Source organism: Diaporthe batatas (assembly GCF_019321695.1).
Source record: "Diaporthe batatas strain CRI 302-4 chromosome Unknown Contig00004, whole genome shotgun sequence".
Taxonomy (NCBI): Eukaryota; Fungi; Ascomycota; class Sordariomycetes; order Diaporthales; family Diaporthaceae; genus Diaporthe; species Diaporthe batatas.
In genome coordinates, this window is record NW_025408551.1 from 932,563 (window position 1) to 950,590 (window position 18,028).

An 18,028-nucleotide genomic window follows, 5' to 3' on the forward strand; every position below is an offset into this window, starting at 1 on the left:
TAGGTACTCCGTAGTGTCCGACAGTGTGTACTACGGGCGAGGACCTGTCTGGCCTGTCTGCCTGTGTGGCCTCCTGATGGTGCAATCGGGGTGGTCGAGCAGCAAATGCCCAAGCCCCCATCCATGGCATGGCAATGGCAATGGCATGGCGTGGCACGCCCTGGCTCGGCTCGTTGTGGCAGTTCAGTGTCAGTCCATGTTGGGACAACAAGCAGAACAAGTCATCGCCGGGTCTTTCGACTGACACAGCAAGAGTCAACAAGACCAATAGTTGCGATAGCGTGTATAGATACTCAAGATACTCTACCGTACTTGGACACACTACGCAGGAGGATGGCCAGGGTGGCAGGGTTGGGTGGGGCATGGTACATCGCGGGGGGTAGACGGTACCAGGCCGCCTGGCCGCCCCCATAGCCTGTTGCTGTCTTGGCCTCCTGCCCGTTTGTACCTAGTACATGCTTGGATCTAATCTACTTACCCAACCTGTACGACCGCCGCTGCGAGGGGCATGGGCTACTGCACTCACACCCTGGCCGATTCGCCATTTTGCCGCTCCATCGCACACTGCGCACTGCGCACCTCCTAAGCCTCTCTCTCCTGTCCTTCCCCAGAATTCCACCACAACCAACCTGCACACCAGCACACCAGCACACCAGCACAGAGACGGCCAACAGATATCCAATTCTCCTCCTCCTTTGTCACCTGGGTCCCAAACCGCCTGCCCACAGCAACCCCCTCTTTGACCCCCCTCCACCCCCCTTGGCGACAGACAGATATCTATCTCAGTACCGACCCGACGGCCTAGGGCTCACCTCGCCCTCTCCCTCTCCCACCGCAGTTCGCGAACACGCATAGTCTCCATCCGCCAGGTCTCCACCACAGTCCCCCTGTATCGGCCTTGTTAGCAAGACGCAACTCAGACAGACGCAGGACCACCGACGACGACACGAGGACAGGGACAAGCACGGGGCCGAGACACGGCCAAGGCGCTTCGTCACAGCGAAGTACATCCAGTCTGCCAGTGAGGCTCGAAACCGACAAGCCTGTCAACATTCCCCGACAGCACGCCATCACGTACCTGCTGCCGAAGCTCTGCTACACGTCTCTCCAATGGAAGCATAATTTGATAACTGGCGCAATATTCTCCCAAAAGCATTGGACAGGAACGTCCCCGCGGCCCCTGTCCTGCACCAGCGCCTCCCCCATCCTGGCCTTCTCGCACAGATACCATGGAGCCTCCATCCACTTCTCCGACCGACACTCCTCGTCGTGCCTCGCAGGAAAATGACGCCTCCCTGCGCCCCGATGGCGCTACCCCCACAACCCAGTACAGACCCGGTACTCGCCCACGTTTCCCAACCAGTCCACCACACACCGAGGACGGTGAGGTAGAGCCTGCCTCCGGGGCCAACGATACAAAATTCAACAAGCTACTCAACTGCGACAGGAGACGGCCAGAGGAGGAGCAGGAGGACAAGTCCCGCCTCGTCAACATGTCGTCCACCCTGGTCGGCAAAACAGTCACCCCCTTCCTCAGGGAACATGTCCCGAGCTTGTACGCCCCCGTGTCCAAGATCGAGTCCGCCCACCCGAACGAGCCATCGAGGCAAAAGGAGTACAACAGCAAGTTCTGCTACCGACATCGACCAGACTCGAAATGCCGGAAGGCTGCCGATGAGAACAAGATGGCCATGATCCAGAGTGTAGGTCGCGCCGCTCGTACACTGACACTGATGCACACGCATGGGCCGTGAAGCACAAGCCTTTCTGACACTACTCTACTACAGGAACTCGAGAAACTCCCACAGGCCGACCAACAGGCTATTACCCACGTCTGGAGCCTCTTCTCCGCTGCACCATCAAAACACAGAGAGCTCATGATCCAGGGTATTCTGTCCTCGTCCTGCTTCCCGCAGCTGAGCCTAGTCTCCCGAGAGGTCCAGTCCCAGCTAAAGATCGACTTCATCTCCGCGCTGCCCAACGAGATCTCCATCAAGATCCTGTCTTCCCTGGATACCGTGTCACTCTGCAAGGCGGCCCAAGTATCTCGCCACTGGCGAGTTCTGGCAGATGACGATGCGGTCTGGCACCGGATGTGCGAGCAACACATTGACAGGAAATGCACAAAGTGCGGGTGGGGCTTGCCTCTACTCGAGCGGAACAGGCTGCGCAACTGGACTCGACAACGGCGTCTCGCAGCAAGCCAGAAAGAACCATCAGAGCATGTCATGCCTCTCTCGCCACCAACACTACCTCTTCCCAATACACCCAAAACGCCGGCATCTCCAAAGAGAAACGCCAGTCCTTCGGCAGAGGATGCGCCCTCGAAACGTCAGTGTGTGTCTCGGGTTGGCTCCGGCGAGAACGCCGTCGAGCACAGACGCCCCTGGAAGGACGTCTACCGTGATCGTTGGCAGATTGGTGTCAACTGGAAGCTGATGCGGTATACCCAAAAGACGTTCAAGGGGCACACCAACGGAGTCACATGCTTGCAAATCTGGGACGACACCACCCTCGCTACTGGTTCTTACGACAACACCATCAAGATCTGGAACTTGGAAACCGGCGAGGAAGTCCGAACATTGAAAGGACATACGCGGGGGATCCGCTCTCTCCAGATGGACGACACCAAGTTGTTGAGTGCTAGTCTGGACGGGACTGTCAAGGTCTGGAATTGGCGCACGGGCCAGTGTATGCGGACCCTCTCCAACTCGGACGGCGTCATCTCTGTGCATTTTCAGGATGAGTTGGTCGCCACTGGCAGCATTGACCACACGATCCGGGTCTACAACTTCTCCAACAAAGAAGCCTTTTGCCTGAAGCATCATGACGACTGGGTCAACAACGTCAAAGTGGACACCAACAGCCGCACCTTGCTGTCCGGATCAGACGACTGTACTGTCGTGCTCTGGGATCTCGATACACGCAAAATCATTCGCGAGTTTATTGGCCATGTCGGCCATGTGCAGCAAGTTCTGGGACTGCCGGCCGACTTCGAGCCAGACGAGGATCCGGCCACCGCTGGCCAAGACCCCGCCGAGACGATGTCTATTTCTAGCGGACACAGCTCGTCTTCGGCACCAGCCCATCCTGACTCTGGCTCCAGCAACCCCGAGCTTGAACTCCGCGCCTCCTACGGGCCGGGGTTCATCAACCAACCCGATCGTCCTCTGCCTGCTCGGTACATACTGTCGGGTGGACTCGACGCCTCACTAAAGCTGTGGGACACTTCGACTGGCCGCGTGATTCGAAACCAGTGGGGTCACCTCGAGGGCATCTGGTCTGTGGAGTGCGACAGTCTCCGCATGGTGACCGGCGCGAACGACAGCCTGGTCAAGACCTGGGATCCGCGGTCTGGCCGGTGCACAGGCACCTTTGCCGGGCACACGGGCCCTGTTACATCTGTCGCAGTTTCAGACGCTCTTATGGCGTCGGGGAGCGAGGATGGAGAAGTCAAGTTGTATAATTTCAAGCTGAGTGATGGGTGCAGACGATCCACAAGCCCTGGGGAGACATCATAATGATGTTGGACGTAGGGACATGGGGGAGCATTGCGATCGGAGCCTAGCTTTTCTTGTTCTTTTTTTGTTTCTTTCTGTGTTTTGGGGCGCGCTTATACCACTATGTTTCGATTGGGAGCTATCAGGGCCAGGCACAGGCACGGGTGGCATAGGACAAAGGCGTAAAGGGGTTTGCAATTATAATAACATCCGACCACTCGGCGGTCAAAAATTGGTGTTACGGAGAACAGGCCGGCACGCAAAAAAAAACAAAAACATTCTCGGGACCAAGCATTCTGATAGGCGTTTGAGCACTCTCGGGTTGGATCATGAGGGGTTGGGAAAGCCTGGGGACGGCTTGCTCGGGTTTATAGCTTGTTGCAATTCAATAATCCACGCATGATGAATTCCTCGAGTGACAATTGATGAGAGTAAATACTCAACCAAGAATATGACATGCATAACACTGTAGTGGCAGCCAAACCTAGGTGGTTCTAAAGTTTTGGCAGGTGGAAATTGCAAGCCGAGACACATTTGGCTGAGGGATCAACCCCGAGACACAAGATCAGGAGATTTTTCATGACACAAAGAATGTTTAATGAACTATGCTAAAGCAAGCTTATTGATGCACCTCAACGCCTATGGAAGGAAGGGTGACAGATGCTTCTCTCCGCAGCATCTGAGTCCCGATGTGAAACCAGCAGGCGATCCAACTGAGCCGTCTCTTTATGCTGTGCAAATCAGATGTCTCCCGCCTGCGTCCGAAAATGCTATGAGGATGAAGAATGACACTGTCTTGATACCTAGGTAAACAGCCAAGAAAAAGAAAAAAAATGCTCGCAACATGCATGCAAGGGCCGAAGCCACTTTTTGGTAATGCCGAGTAGCAGTAACACTGGGCCGGTCGCAGAACGACCAGTCAGTCCGGCCTGGAAAACGAGAACAAGAACCAGATCAAGACCCGTACCTAGCTCAGTCCACGACCTCGCCATCCTCCTCATCCGCCTCCCTGTCCTCCGCGACGCCGCCCAGCCGCGTGACGCCCCGGGCGGCCCCGGTCTTGCGGCGCAGCAGGCCGACGTTGGTCGCGAGCGTCTCGAACCAGAGGTGCATGATGACAAAGGTCAGAGGCAGGATGAGGGTGACGGCGATCCACCACCAGTAGGTGAGGGCGAAGAGCAGGCCGTCCGGGCTGAAGAAGACGGTGCTGAGGAAGGACATGGCGAGCGTCGAGACCGAGGCGCTGTTGCGCTGGATGTGCACCGCCACCTCGATGGTGAAGTTGCTCAGGCGGCGGTTGAGCTGCGGGAGGGAGCCGCGGCGGCGGAGGGGGATGGTCTTGGTCATGCGGTAGGTCTGGTTTGTGTATATTCATTGTTAGTTATTAGCAGGCAGTGAGGCAAGGGATACAGCATGCTATCTCACCGAGTTCTTGATGCGGTTCGTCGTCCGGTCGAGGTACATGTTCACACAGCGGGCCCAGAAGTCGCAGGTCGAGAGCTGCAGCTGCAGGATCTCGGTCGCGGGCGGGCCGAACACGTCGCTCGACTTCTGGCGCGTGTGCCTGTGATAGTTGCCGTGTGGGTGCAGCCCCGACGTCCTCTCCGAGTCCTGCTGCCGGGATGACCTCGAATCGGCCACGGAGCGCAGGTGGTGGATGTGTGCCTGCATGTCCTGTATGTCCCTTAGTATCGTGCGCCACTGCGTCGATAGTTCCTCCAGCTTTATGGACAGGTCGGTGCTGTTGGATTCATCATCATTCTGGGTCTGGGTGTTAGCCACTCTTGAATGATCACGCATTGTGCTTTTTAGACAAGAGGTAGTGTGTGGACCGGAAGGAGGCCAACGCCGCAGATGTACATGTGGGACATGGGACTCACAAGAGCCAGGAGCTGAGCCCGGTGTCTTTTAATCGCGTCGCGGTAGAACGCTATGACTTCGTCGATTATAAGTGTATCCAGAAATAGCGGGTTCTTGGCCAAAGCCGTCATACTATGGATAGCGTCTGATATACGCTTCTGCAATACTTTCGGGAGGTTTATACAGAAGTATGTCGTGGCGTCCTGGTCGGCTAGGGCTTGTGTGGTAGACCGTATGTATCGTGCCTCCCATACCCAGCTGTGTCTGAAGTCGGCTACGAGAAGTCAGCTGGCCGAAGCTACTGCCATGAAGATATGACCAACCTCCGTAGTCCACGCCCGTCGCCTCGTCATCTTCGTCTATCCTGTCAAGTGAGGTATCTGTCTTTCTTGGGTAGGCCGCCATGACTGATTGGCGTGGTGAACTCGACGGCGAGACCCATTCTTCATCGTCGCTACCATCACGAGCCTCTCCAGACTCTAACGCAAACCCTGCCTTCTCGCATAACAGTTCTGCGAATCCAATTGCAGATGGCCTCGGAGAGAAGGGCGAGGCTTTGTTGGCACCATTGTCGGGATATGGGAGGAAGCTAGGATCAGGTCAGTATGGAGTATTATTTCAATAACGTGACAGTAGTAATATGAAAGCAGTGCTGGCTCACAATAGCCTGAGTGAAGTAGGCCTTCTCTTCACAGGCTCATCCCAGAACGGGTCATCCTCATCCTCGTTACGCCGGTCTAGATAGCGTCTCAGCTCCTGTGGGCTCCGGCATTGATATGAGTCTAGTCGTCCCCAGTCAGCCCATCGCGCAGAGCACGTGCACAGGGGTGCCGGGAGTATTCACCAACGGGTCTCCGACCCCCAACTTCGAGGATGGTCACCTCGGGGTCTTGTCCGGGCCAGCCGTGGTCTTCAGGGTCTTGATTCACAGAGCATTGTCGTTGGAACAGCGAGTCGATCAAGTCACCCATTCTCCTTGGTGTGGTGGCGGCCCGTGTGCGTGTTGGATGGTGGACATCTAACCTTCGTCAAAAACGGGTGCCAATAGACCGACCGACTGGTGAGTGAGCGGGCGGGCGGCAGTGAGTGAAAGTGAGAGGGACGTTTTGGGCCCATGGGGGCCGCTGAAGTCGGTGAGGGAAGTGGAGACGCAATGAGCGTCTCGGGCCATACAAGAAGCTTTCCGGAGTGGGCTCGTGCCTGGGGGTCTGAGACCCCTGCAGGCCAATGACGATCATCGATGGTACCATGGTCTTGAGTAATCTGATATTTGAGTCCAAGGGTCCTCGAGACTGCTTGGGGGCAAGTTGGGAAACTTGTGTCAGTCTTCATAACGCTTGTGGTGGAAAGGCTTCAAGGTTCCGTGCCGATGGATGTCGGGTAAGCGTTGAGGCCGTCCCGGACCGCAAGCAGCTTCAAGTTCATATGGGAGCAAGCCACGCCGAGGAGTTGACGGGTCCGGAGTCTTGGCATGCGCAACACTGGCAGATCGATTGCATTGTGCCACTCCATCAAAATGTAACCCACGTGCACATGTACGTACAATTTCAAATTTCCATGTCCCACTTCTAAATGCGCTTTTCCCTCAAATGGCTGAGACGCCAGGGCGGGATTCTACCTAAGTACATACCTAGGTGCGCAAGTATGTATTATGCATGCGAGCAATGGCAGACCGGAGGCAACCACAATGGGGTAATAAATACCTACGCTTGGTATGCAATTTCATTGCATGACCGAAACAGCGGACTAACATTCTTGAAGCTCAGCGAAGCTTATAGGTCTCTTATGATATGATACTCTCGATCATATCGCTCCGCTCATCACAGAAATCACAACCACGGGACCCGTTCTCCCGCCCTCCAGCTCCTTGATAACTGGGGTGACCCGTTGGTTTACTCGGCACATGGGCTTGATGAGCTGCCAGCACCTAGAGCCATAACATGTTCTACCCACAAGAACGTGATGAACAACAAGCTTGGGTAGGCTTGATTCGAGGTTGCAGAGTCATGCGTTCCAAGGTTCCTAGAATATTCAACAGCTCAAGTGTGTCTCGTCTACGTGTGTCGATGATCATGTTGAGGGCTTGCCATTTTGGTTGACGTAGGGGCCAAGGACCTCGGTCGCATTGGCTGGGAACTCCATCCTGCTGGTGGCTGAGAGGGGAGGTGATCATGGACCGCGATGGGAAAAGCACTTCGACCGCGTACAACCTTGGAAAGAACGGCCTCGGTTGGTCATCGGCCCAATGAGACCCGAGACCCGACGGCCAGTCCCACTTCCCCCACGTAGTAGCTGGAGTAGTATAACGCCAGGGCGTCACAAGCGTCATGGTGGCTGAAGACTCTCCTTCTCAACAGGCATTCTCTTATTATCTATCTCCTTCCTGAGGCTGGTCTTTCACACTTGTGCCCCTTGACCCCCGACACCCATATTACCAGGCTTAGTCAAATTGTGTCGAAAGTCCGACATGTCTATGACAGTCGACGAAGTGGCGGCCGCGCCCCGCGACCCCAAGCCTGTCCCCAATATCCCATCCAATGTCTTCGAACAATTCAGCATGAAAGGCCGAGTGGTGGCTATCAATGGCGCCTCCGACGGAATCGGGTTTGCTGCAGCAGAGGCCATGGCAGAGGCCGGCGCCGACGTTGCCTTGTGGTACAACAGCAACGATGCTGCAATAGCCAAAGGGGAGACCCTGGCCAAGACCATGGGAATCACAGCCAAGGCCTACAAGGTGGACGTGTCAGACCCAGAAGCAGTGCGGAAGACCATAGGTGCCGTGGTGGAGGACTTCGGAAAGCTGGACGTGTTTGTGGCGAACGCAGGGATGGCCATCTCTAAGCCCATCACTGAGCAGACCATTGACGAGTACAAGAAGCAGTACTCGGTCAATGTAGATGGTGTCTTCTACTGCTCTAAATATGCCGGCGAGGTGTTCAAGAGACAAGGCTTCGGAAACCTCATCATCACATCCAGCATTTCGGCCCGCATAGTCAATGTCCCGGTCGACCAGCCCGTGTATAACTCAACCAAGGCGGCCGTGACACAGCTGGGGAAGAGCCTGGCCCGGGAGTGGCGCGAATTTGCGAGGGTCAACATTGTTTCGCCGGGCTTTTTCGATACAAAAATGGGCGCTTCGCCCCAGGTTTTCAACGAGGGTATTCGAATGACGCCGCTGGGCCGCCAGGGCGATGTGAAGGAGATCAAGGCTTTGTATTTGTATCTCGCGAGTGATGCATCGACCTATGTAACAGGCAGTGACATAGTCATTGATGGTGGATATACTCTACCATAGTCTGGAATCACCTGATAGATTGAGAAGGTACTCTGCTGAGGACAATCAATTAATGTGTGCTTGTGTGTCTTGACACTTTTCTAGCATTCGCTCCCCAAAACCTCATCCCTACACAGCTCAAGCCTCTGGATCTGTGGCAGCAAGTATGCCGTTCATGGCTCCATGTCCAACAGTAGCTCCAAATCGAGGCTCATATTCGACTGCTTGACAGTATCATGCGCCAGGACATTGAGTTCTTTGCACACTATATACATCCTGTCTGCCTCCTCAGAACGCGAGCATTGCCTCTTATCCCCAGCTAGAATCTCGAGCAGTTGAAGGAATGGTTGCACGATGTGGAGGTCGGAGGTCACCTGCAAAGATTCAGGATGCCGAATTACGTTGCGTAGGAGGACTTCAACGGCTGCGAAGGCAGAATGAAGTAGTATCCTTAATGTGTCAGGGAAATCAATTTTCTATTACACACCAAGGCGTTGTAACAGCTTACCATACACAAGCGTAGTCCCCTGGCGGTGTAAGCTTGATGAGCCGAATCGCCTTTCGCGATTCGAGGACACATGGACTTTCTGCAGGCATGAAAGTTCCATATAAAGCGAGATCCGGACCGGGAGCCTGTGGCGGTCGATGTTGATCGATCATGACAAGGCAGTTGACGTATGTGAAGCGCAAAATAAGCATATGGACGAATATGACCGGAAGAGGAGCCTGAAATGCCGTCGCGAAGCCATCTTCGAAATCTATCGGTACACTGCTCCTCCAAAAGGATAGTACAGAGCTCAGCTCATTTGCCACAATATTCTTCTGCGCCTCAGATTGTCTGGTAGCTTGGACGGAGTAGAGCCTCTTGTACACCTGCCCCTGGATCACCGCAAGTCCGATTCGAGAGTTAAAAAAACTGATTCTTCTAAGATTATTTCCAAGGTTGATGAACGGTAACTCAGTAGGATCCTCCGAGGGTAGCTCTGCGTCCATGTCGTCGTCGTCTTGTGCAAAAGGCTGACCCATGCGAAGGCTAATGTCCTTGTCCAGAAGGTAGGCAGCCCAAAAGACGCGTTTCCGCTGCTCTACTTGTCTTACGGAGAGATCCTTGCCTTGAGCCCTCCTGTGTAGTCCCATAGCTTGTGCCAACCTCACTGCAGCGGCTGTGAGCACCGAGGACGCCTGTGGGTTGGGCGAGCCCTGGAGGATGATGGCCATGCCTAGCAGGGCTTGGATGGCTGGTAGGCTCTGGGGTAGGACGCTTAGCTCCGAGACAACTGCGAGGGCGTTGTGAATATAGCCGCATGATTGGGTGTTCTCATAAGCTGTCTGGAGAGTGCGCATCGCGCGGAATCGATGGGCCAGTGAAAGGACGACGTTGATACATGCCCACCATGCCGGCTGTCTCGGGCTGGATTCTGTATAATGTTGATGAAATTGGTAAAAGAAATCCTGCTCGTCAAACAAAGGGAAGAAGTGGTTGAAACTGTTGAAGGTATCCTCAACCAATTCGAGTGCAACTGACTTGATTGGAAGCTCGTGAAAAGAAGGCAGTGAGAATGGACCGAGGGCTAGTCTCCCGCTCCAAGAGGCCGGAGGCTGTCGAGGGCAGCCCAAAGATTCAGTAGCCTCCGAGTTCCTACCTGATACCAGCATTCCATCGTTTGTCGGTCCAGGCAGAACCAAGCCATTATCAACATTAGTAATGGCCAAGGTTGGGCGTTGCTGCCAATTTTGGCTCTCCATTGTTGTCGTCAAGTTGGTGATATGATCTCGTTGCTTCTCGTTGGGCCTGAAGTCGAAAACACCAAGTGATGGATACATCTGCTGCGACTGAGCGGCTTCCAAAAGAGGATTCCTCTCGCCAGGATGCGGCAGGCGGCTTTCCAACTTCTTGAGCCTATCTTCAAGCTGGTTTATATATTTATACCTACGCATTTGTCAGAACACGAATTGCCGGAGATAGCATTTACGGGGGCGGACCCAGCTGGTCTTCGACTCTTTCTCCTCGTTGAGATAGGAGTAAACCGGCACTCCATTTTCAACTTGATACATTGACTGCATCCATTCTCTGTTGGCTCACATCTCACCTTCTTTTTCCGGCACAGGTCGCAGGCCTAGATAAGTTAGGCAAGGAACATTGAAGTTACATGTACCATCTCAGCGTGACTGACCTTGACCAAAGCCTGTTCCTTGGTTGGCACTGCTGCTGCTCGGGTCGTCTCGTCTTCCATCTTCACTAGGAATTTTGAGCTAAAAGGACGTCGCCTACTCCGTTGAAAAGCCTTTGATAAAGAGAGATCGTCTACCTAGGCATGCGAATTGCAAAACTTGAGTAGTCCTGAACAGTAGTCAGCCACAAGGGCGTATGGGATCATTGGCTGTGGAACGCGGGACAGTCGTATTACAAATCAAGGCAGACCCTGCGTACTACACGTACTAGGGGGAAGGAGGGTCTCTAACCCTAACATAGGAACAGAATGATATTAAAAATTAAAATTTAAACAAAATTAGAAAACTACATCTAAATAGTAGTGAAAGGCTAATAAAACGCTATGATAGGTAAAATTTATCAAGGTCAACATTATGTTAGAATTCAACACTATATTAAGAAATCTTTAAGTCTACTAGTTTCAAATGTTACTTTTTAAAACGCTCAAGACAGAGCGTTTACCTGTGTGTGAAGGCGCCATGTATTGATATCTTCAGATGTATACGGATTAGAAACGGAACCACAAGAGTGTTGGGTCTGTTGGTGCAGATCTGGCGTGAGATGGCGCGGCGCTACGTCAAATCCCTGACGTGGCAGTGACCACCGAGCTGCGCGGTCCCTTTATGAAAGAAACTACCTGACACGTGGGAGGCGGTGGCAGAGTGACCATGATGTGTTCGTGTGTTGAACGAAGATTCACAAAGGCGTGGTGGCTAGACTTCAACTTCAAAGACTTTGCAGTGGTATTCAGGCGTAGTTCGAAGCTTTCTATAGCTTCGTTCTGGGCTATGAGGGCCTAAAACTTCTGGTATCCGGACCCCTTGACAAATGTCTGCTGCCACGGTCCCTGCAAGGCCCCCTCCGCAAGGTCAACGTAAAGCTTTGCGTGGGCTGGTCCGTCCCTGGCCCCGTATGCGGGCGAACCATCACCATTTCTTTCATCGGCATAGTAGAATCTGAAAAACTGTTAGGAGAGAGAGCACAAATACTGGGGCCGCACCTGACGTACTTGTAACCCTTAGGTTTATATGCTTCTGCCGCACATTCAATGATGTGGGCCGTAGCTGACTTGCCAACGCCAAGGTCCATCAGAGCCACGATCGGCTTGACGTTGGTACAGTTCCCCGTATAGATGAAGGTGCGTGACGCAGACTCGGGCAACTTCTCGAAGGCAAGCACAGCTTGTTGAGCCGCTACGAATGCGCTGGTTGTGTTCACGGTGAGGTCCCGATTAAAATCTTCCAAAGGCAAACCCAGCGGATTCTTCGCATCGTAAGGAGTTGCTGAAGCGGCTTCCGTGTCATTCATGTTAGTGAGACTTCAGGATCTACACCCGATCCGAAAAACACTGGAACGTACCATTATAGACCACTACCGATGGGTGGTCGAGTTGTGCTCTCGCCTTGGCGAAGATCTCAGGTATGGAAGCGGGATCAGTGAAGTCGCCGCGAATGTGCACCTGTGACGGGCTGCTGTCTTCTTCCTTCAGGGTCCTGGATGCCAGAGCGACCCTATAGCCTTTGGCCGCAAATGCCCGGCCAACATTCTGTCCAATATTGGAACCGGCGCCAAGAATGAGAGCAACAGGTGATGTTGAAGGCATTTTGAGGGCTCTCTGGGTTCAACAAAGGCGAATGTCCAGATGAATATGTTGACAAGACGATAGACTACTGACTGGTTGCGCTGTGACTGATGGACTGTTGATTCCAAAGGTTGAATGCGGTCTTCTCCACTCCTCACGGTGATTTATCTCTATACCTCCCTAGGTATATATATATATATATATATGTTCTCAGGTCGGTCTGCATGGTAGCATCACAAAGATTCTCCTACCGTAATTGTCAGCATTCTGCGTTCCAAGAAAGTTTGTATGGACAGTGAATGGCATTTACACCAGCCTTGAAAGCTGACAAAACCAATGCAGATCAGCACCGGCCCGGGCCCTTGGAGGGCTCCGGGGGTTAGTGTCGGACGTTAAGGCCCTGCGTAAGCAACATTGAACCCTCGGGGACTTGGTTGGTAATTCAAAGATGACTGAATAGACGGCTGTTTCTCTGGCTATTTCCACAGATCAGCAGATGAGACCATGTTCGAGAGTCTGGGTGGAGGCCACGTGCATGCCCAGGGTGGTCCTGAATGGGAAGGGTTGTTTGTAGTTCCGTTTGAACGTCAATCTAGATGAAGCTGTTCCGGATTACCGCCCACGAATGCACCCAACACGCAGTGAAGGTCCAGATAAGGCAGTGAAGGGAGGGTTTTCTTACATATGTACCCCGCTAACTGCCTCATTAGGTTAGCGCCCTCAGAGCCGACGTCCGACTGATGACTGATTCCCCCTGTGGCTGCACGACCAGCCATTACGCCGCCATTCCACTTTTATCAGCATATGCATCTCAATATGTGCCAAGATGGTCGACCGTGCAGTCTTATACGAGGACTTGAGATCCTCATCTGCACAGATCCGCCTCATCAGGCTGAGACGGGATGACACCAACAGCAGTGAACTGCCAGTGGTGAGCGGGGAGCTGGCAACATTCTCGCTCAGCGACCCGCAATGTCCGCCGTTCACGACAGTCTCATACACCTGGGGCAACGGCAAGGAATACGGCGACAGGCCTATTCAGCTAAACGGCCAGGACAAGTTAGTTTTGAAAAATGTGTTGGCGCTTCTTCGCATGCTCTGCAGGAATACCTCATCCGAGGACTTTGATCTCGCCGAAGATTGGTTCTGGATCGACTCGATTTGCATCAACCAGGACAACCTCGGCGAGCGCTCATCACAAGTTAAGCTCATGGGTCAGATATACCGTCAGGCAAAAGCCACTATCGTTTGGCTATGCGAAGGCTCCGATGGAACGAACACAGCCATTGAGCTACTATCACATCTCGCCGACCGAAGACACGACCTTCGAAAGGACTACAAGAAACGAGGAAAGCGAATGCCTGCGGACTTGTCTGACCATCCCGGCTGGAAACCCCTGGAAAGGATTTTGGAGCTGCCTTGGTGGCGGAGAGTCTGGACGTTACAGGAGTTCCTGCTGGCAAAAGAATTGACCTTCTATTGTGGGGCTCAGTCTATATCACGTCGCCTGTTCCGCAAAGCTTTGCACTCACTTGAGCTGTGCGGTCCATTGGATGATTATATCAGGAAAGCGGCATGGACAACGGCATGGAATCGCCGACGCCTTATTCAATGGTACGAACAGGATCATAACCGACCCAAAATGAGCCTTGTGTCCTTGATGGCCTTCTGCGGAGACTACCAAACAACAGATCCGAGGGACAGGATCTGGGCTGTGCATGGCCTCGCTCGGGAAGAAGACCGGCACATGACCGGCCGTCCGACATATTGCTACGATGAAAGGACCCTCTATACCGGTCTCGTTCAGGCTTTCCTGGAAAGGTACAAGAGCCTAGATATCATCTGCTTCGCGCAGTTATTTCAAAGCCAAGAGGACGGCTGGCCGAGCTGGGTCCCTGACTGGCGTGTCTCGTGTCCGCCATATGTGGTACCTCTTATGGTCAGTCAAAGCGCCAGTGATGCTCTAGCGAACTTTAGACCTGTCGCGGGCCCGGCGAGAGGAGCCAAGAAATTGAAAAGAATAACTGCCTATAGGGCTTCCGGCGCTGAACTATACGCCGCTGACTCGAGAGACATGTTCAACCATCTGAGCTGCCGAGGAATCGTGATTGACTCAATCGATGGAATGGGGGGTATCCTGTCACAGGATGATCGACTGATAACAAGATGCACCCCATCTACATCACCAGTCAATATCTCAACTGAAAATTCAGACCACAAGGAGGATTTGTTTGATGGGGTCGTCCGCTGCATAGTACTCAACCGACAGGACAAATATCTCGAGTCCCGTGCACCTGTTGCAGAATACGGCAGGGAGATGCGACAGCTCGCCAAACTTGCCGATAGTGGTGGTGAGCCTGGGCAGCTAGGACCAGCGTGGTTTCTTGCATGGTGGGAATTGAACAAGGACCTGAGCGTAAGGGGATCTTCCGTCCAGGATATTTGTCGAACGATATCGCCAAGGCCCCAAGCGTCTGGTGTTGAGGAGCCAATTTCAAAACACTCCAAGAGCTTCTTCTCGAGAATGAGAGGCATAATGGGAGGAAAGATCCGTCGGCTCATGGTCACAGAAGAGGGCTTCCTCGGGGTTGCACCTAGAAGGGCACAAAAGGGAGATATTGTCTGCGTGCTCTACGGCTGCAGCGTACCCGTGGTTCTACGGAAATGCGATGCTGAAGATGAGTCTGACAGCTTTTGCAGTTTTGTCGGAGAGTGTTACATGGATGGACTCATGGATGGAGAGGCTCTGGCCTTGGGAAGGGAGCTCCAGGACTTCAAAATTCAGTGAGATTTGGTATGGGGCATTTGATCTACATCAGAAGTCTAAACAATCTCTGCGAGCCCTTTAAGCAACTTCCAATGAAAGCTTCCGTCGTGTTCGTGGCGCTTGTTCACAACTGGTCCTCGCCCTTCTTGGCAAACGTGTCCCGGAGGACAGAGATCGAAGGCGAGAAGAAGTACTCACCACCCTTCGGCACGACCCACACCTGGAAGCCCAGGTCCATCGAAGCGGAAACATTCGTCGGGTTTGCGCCAGTCATGCTCCTGGGACCCTCATTGTGGACAGAAGTATCTACCTGGCCGATCAGAGGGTCAAGCCCGGGTGTTTGTCCGGTAGGGGCGTTGGGCGGGAAGTTGGGGCGGTTGGCCCAGGCTGTTCGTCGACCACCGAATTAGCGAACGTTTTGCCACTTTGAGATTATGAGGGAAAATTCTTCACACACCCTTCTGGAGGAACTGGAATCCATTGCCGAGGCTGCTCTGGTAGCTGACAAACAGCAGGCCCCTGTCCTTTTGTGTCTTGTGCTGCTGCTTCTCCTGGTCATCGACCTCGGGCCCGTACTGGATCCCTCGTCGCATAACTTTATGCTGGTTGATAGCATCGATGGGGATGTCACCCCGCGGATTCATTTTGCGAACACTTTGATGGTGACGTTAGTCCTGCTACGGGTCCTAAAAAGTTGAATCATAGAAGATGGATTGCAAACCATGAGAGACGGGGGTCCGTGACAGGTGAAAATTAATGCTTACTGGGCCGCGAAGGGGCACTTATCCTGGTTGCCCTGATCGAACGTGAAGACGTTGTTCCTGGTCTTGTCTGCAGCCAGCTCTGGGTCGTCCTCGACAGGTGTCACCTGGATAGGAGCACCGGACTTCCAGCGGCCGGTGAAGCGGGCACCGAGGAGCTCGGCGGTGTCCACGGCGGGGTCGTTGACCTGGGGGGCGTTCAGCTCCAGGAATCTATCGAACTCGGGCACGAGCTGTTGCAGCAAGCGGAAGGCCAGAAAGCTGCCATCCTTGGCCCAGCCTGGGCGGTCCGCTGCCTGTGCGTCGCCGTCGCGGCCAAGGAGGATGACTCCTGGTTTGACGGGCCCCTGTGTCGAGAGGTCCTCGCTGATTCCAGCCACGGCTGGGTTAGAGACACCATCTAGGAAGCCGAAGCTTTTTGGGGAGTTAGTACGTGTTTTCTCAGCCAGGGTCTCGGCACCCCTTACGGCGTTGACAAGTAGTACTTACTGTTCATGGCCACTCTCCTTGCCAGGACGGCTGTGTCCGGATATGTTGATGACCTTGTGGACAGTCTTCTGGAAAACGTGAAGAATTTCATCCAGCTTCTTGTTGATGCTTTGCTCGCAGTCTCCAGCGACCACGATGACACCGTCGATGGTCCCCTTCTTGAACTCGGGGATCCACTTGGGATCGAAAGGCTTGCCGTCGACTCCCGTGCCGGCATCGCCAAGTTCCTTCGCATCAGGCAGCATACCGGCTGTGAAGCCGTCATCCTTGGCCTCGGCTGCATTTATTCCGAGCTAACAATCACGATACGATCTGTCAGCCTGCTGCGGCATTACAGGTGAAAGGTGAAGGACAGAGTCTGACTAGGGAAGCTAGGAGTATTACCTTTTGGAGACCCTTCGAGGAGAAGGAGATGTTCGCGAAAGCAAGAGACAGGAAGCCTGATTGCTTCTTTCTATGGGCTGCTATCTTCTCTCGCCCGGAGGCAACGGACTTGTCTGATGCGATCAGGGGGACGACTTTGTGGAGACGGGCACGGAATGCAGCAACATTCTTGTCTATCTCGAAGAAAAAGAATGCTTCAGCTTTCTTGGGGAGTCCAGACCTTTGAGAATTCAAATTAGCCTTCTGCCGATATGACCAAGCCTTCAGAATCATATACTCACAGAATATCGCCTTGGATGTTGTTGAGATCGATACCCGTAGATGAAGACATTTTGGTTGATCTTATTTTCAGGTTAGGGAAGTTTGGGATATGGGAAAAGGGATTGGGACACATTTGCCACGAACTGTCAATTCAATGTTGGTAGATTCTGGGTGGGAGATTTGGGGGTGGTTGATACAATAGGACAGATCTCGAGCAGATGGACAGAAGGACAACTCCGAGTTTTTTATCTTTTAAGCGTCCTAATACTGAACGAAAAATTGCTTGGTCGAATGGCGGACAACTTATTACACCGTCAACGCTCAGACGTGGCCAACCTGTAGACCTTCGGCCTCCTATTAAAGGAAAATGAGGCCCATTATGCCACCCAAGATCCCAGCACGATTGGTCACCAATCGTGTTAACTCATCATCGTGCTGACCAACACACCGAGTATATTTGGGTCGATCTGCCTTACGTTGTGCTCATCGCATGGGTGTTTAGGGCTGACTCCGGCTGACTGCTTTTAAGCCTGGGACGGAACGAGCAGCCGTCCTCGGTTAGGGATTGCGATGAAGCCACCCTTGAAACGATTTGCTTACACCGAATCTCAGCTCAGCTATGATTGGCGTCTGGCCGCAGCAGCGAAGGGCTACTCATAGTTACGCAGACGAGATCAAGGGTTTCGCATAGTTACGGCCTGGGCCGCTCGTATTCAAGCCACGGTAGAGCCGGGAGAACGCCACCCTATTGGGAGTTGACTGGCTCAGCTCTCCCAGTAATTTGTGATGAAATGATATCCTTGCTATCATGATTACACCGACTTACCTCCGTTCCGGGATGTGAAATTATGACACATGATCAACTGCACGTCAAGGTATGGAGTGGTGCACCGGTGCCTAATTGATGTTTTCGCTCCTAGAGCTTGAGCTTTCTACCA

At 53.4% G+C, this 18,028-nt stretch overlaps 7 protein-coding genes across 7 annotated transcripts; 3 read left to right on the forward strand and 4 right to left on the reverse strand.

The window, feature by feature from the left end:
• Window positions 1–596: 596 nt before the first annotated feature.
• Window positions 597–3,900, forward strand: KVR01_004324 (uncharacterized protein). The gene is made up of 2 exons (XM_044791442.1): window positions 597–1,703; window positions 1,788–3,900. The coding sequence occupies exons 1-2, from the start codon at window positions 1,230–1,232 to the stop codon at window positions 3,519–3,521; spliced, it is 2,208 nt and encodes a 735-aa protein (XP_044646488.1). The 5' UTR covers window positions 597–1,229; the 3' UTR covers window positions 3,522–3,900.
• A 231-nt stretch (window positions 3,901–4,131) lies between these two features.
• Window positions 4,132–6,722, reverse strand: KVR01_004604 (uncharacterized protein). Its single transcript, XM_044788529.1, has 6 exons — window positions 6,205–6,722; window positions 6,022–6,142; window positions 5,684–5,949; window positions 5,381–5,634; window positions 4,926–5,261; window positions 4,132–4,856 (listed from the first exon to the last, which is right to left on the reverse strand). Exons 1-6 carry the CDS (start codon window positions 6,329–6,331, stop codon window positions 4,473–4,475), a joined length of 1,488 nt encoding a protein of 495 aa, XP_044646768.1. The 5' UTR covers window positions 6,332–6,722; the 3' UTR covers window positions 4,132–4,472.
• Window positions 6,723–7,788: 1,066 nt separating this feature from the next.
• On the forward strand, window positions 7,789–8,680 carry KVR01_004087 (uncharacterized protein). The gene has a single exon (XM_044788015.1). The coding sequence runs from the start codon at window positions 7,828–7,830 to the stop codon at window positions 8,653–8,655; it is 828 nt and encodes a 275-aa protein (XP_044646251.1). The 5' UTR covers window positions 7,789–7,827; the 3' UTR covers window positions 8,656–8,680.
• Window positions 8,681–9,138: 458 nt separating this feature from the next.
• KVR01_004659 (uncharacterized protein) lies at window positions 9,139–10,037 on the reverse strand (the record flags this gene model as incomplete). The annotated part of the gene is made up of 1 exon (XM_044785545.1): window positions 9,139–10,037. Exon 1 carries the CDS (start codon window positions 9,976–9,978, stop codon window positions 9,139–9,141), a length of 840 nt encoding a protein of 279 aa, XP_044646823.1. The 5' UTR covers window positions 9,979–10,037.
• Window positions 10,038–11,571: 1,534 nt separating this feature from the next.
• On the reverse strand, window positions 11,572–12,990 carry KVR01_004235 (uncharacterized protein). Its single transcript, XM_044789300.1, has 4 exons — window positions 12,745–12,990; window positions 12,206–12,675; window positions 11,856–12,138; window positions 11,572–11,802 (listed from the first exon to the last, which is right to left on the reverse strand). Exons 2-4 carry the CDS (start codon window positions 12,447–12,449, stop codon window positions 11,643–11,645), a joined length of 687 nt encoding a protein of 228 aa, XP_044646399.1. The 5' UTR covers window positions 12,450–12,675; window positions 12,745–12,990; the 3' UTR covers window positions 11,572–11,642.
• A 264-nt stretch (window positions 12,991–13,254) lies between these two features.
• KVR01_004224 (uncharacterized protein) lies at window positions 13,255–15,216 on the forward strand (the record flags this gene model as incomplete). The annotated part of the gene is made up of 2 exons (XM_044792653.1): window positions 13,255–14,807; window positions 15,120–15,216. 2 exons carry the CDS (start codon window positions 13,255–13,257, stop codon window positions 15,214–15,216), a joined length of 1,650 nt encoding a protein of 549 aa, XP_044646388.1.
• Window positions 15,201–17,530, reverse strand: KVR01_004605 (uncharacterized protein). The gene is made up of 6 exons (XM_044789611.1): window positions 17,111–17,530; window positions 16,830–17,049; window positions 16,446–16,738; window positions 15,960–16,370; window positions 15,653–15,849; window positions 15,201–15,582 (listed from the first exon to the last, which is right to left on the reverse strand). Exons 1-6 carry the CDS (start codon window positions 17,221–17,223, stop codon window positions 15,320–15,322), a joined length of 1,497 nt encoding a protein of 498 aa, XP_044646769.1. The 5' UTR covers window positions 17,224–17,530; the 3' UTR covers window positions 15,201–15,319.
• Window positions 17,531–18,028: the final 498 nt, after the last annotated feature.

Excerpts from the sequence above, each read along its gene's own strand:
- KVR01_004087 (XM_044788015.1), top strand. The coding sequence starts at position 7,828 with ATGTCTATGACAGTCGACGAAGTGGCGGCCGCGCCCCGCGACCCCAAG.
- KVR01_004605 (XM_044789611.1), bottom strand. The coding sequence starts at position 17,223 with ATGTGTCCCAATCCCTTTTCCCATATCCCAAACTTCCCTAACCTGAAA. Across the intron at positions 16,371-16,445 it reads AAGGAGAGTGGCCATGAACA|CTTCGGCTTCCTAGATGGTG; the intron begins GTAAGTACTACT and ends CTCCCCAAAAAG. Across the intron at positions 15,583-15,652 it reads ATTCCAGTTCCTCCAGAAGG|CCTGGGCCAACCGCCCCAAC; the intron begins GTGTGTGAAGAA and ends GTCGACGAACAG.
- KVR01_004324 (XM_044791442.1), top strand. The coding sequence starts at position 1,230 with ATGGAGCCTCCATCCACTTCTCCGACCGACACTCCTCGTCGTGCCTCG. Across the intron at positions 1,704-1,787 it reads AGATGGCCATGATCCAGAGT|GAACTCGAGAAACTCCCACA; the intron begins GTAGGTCGCGCC and ends ACTCTACTACAG.
- KVR01_004604 (XM_044788529.1), bottom strand. The coding sequence starts at position 6,331 with ATGGGTGACTTGATCGACTCGCTGTTCCAACGACAATGCTCTGTGAAT. Across the intron at positions 5,262-5,380 it reads GGGCTCAGCTCCTGGCTCTT|AATGATGATGAATCCAACAG; the intron begins GTGAGTCCCATG and ends ACCCAGACCCAG. Across the intron at positions 4,857-4,925 it reads CGAACCGCATCAAGAACTCG|ACCTACCGCATGACCAAGAC; the intron begins GTGAGATAGCAT and ends TACACAAACCAG.
- KVR01_004235 (XM_044789300.1), bottom strand. The coding sequence starts at position 12,449 with ATGCCTTCAACATCACCTGTTGCTCTCATTCTTGGCGCCGGTTCCAAT. Across the intron at positions 12,139-12,205 it reads ATCGGTAGTGGTCTATAATG|CCGCTTCAGCAACTCCTTAC; the intron begins GTACGTTCCAGT and ends ATGACACGGAAG. Across the intron at positions 11,803-11,855 it reads TATAAACCTAAGGGTTACAA|ATTCTACTATGCCGATGAAA; the intron begins GTACGTCAGGTG and ends ACAGTTTTTCAG.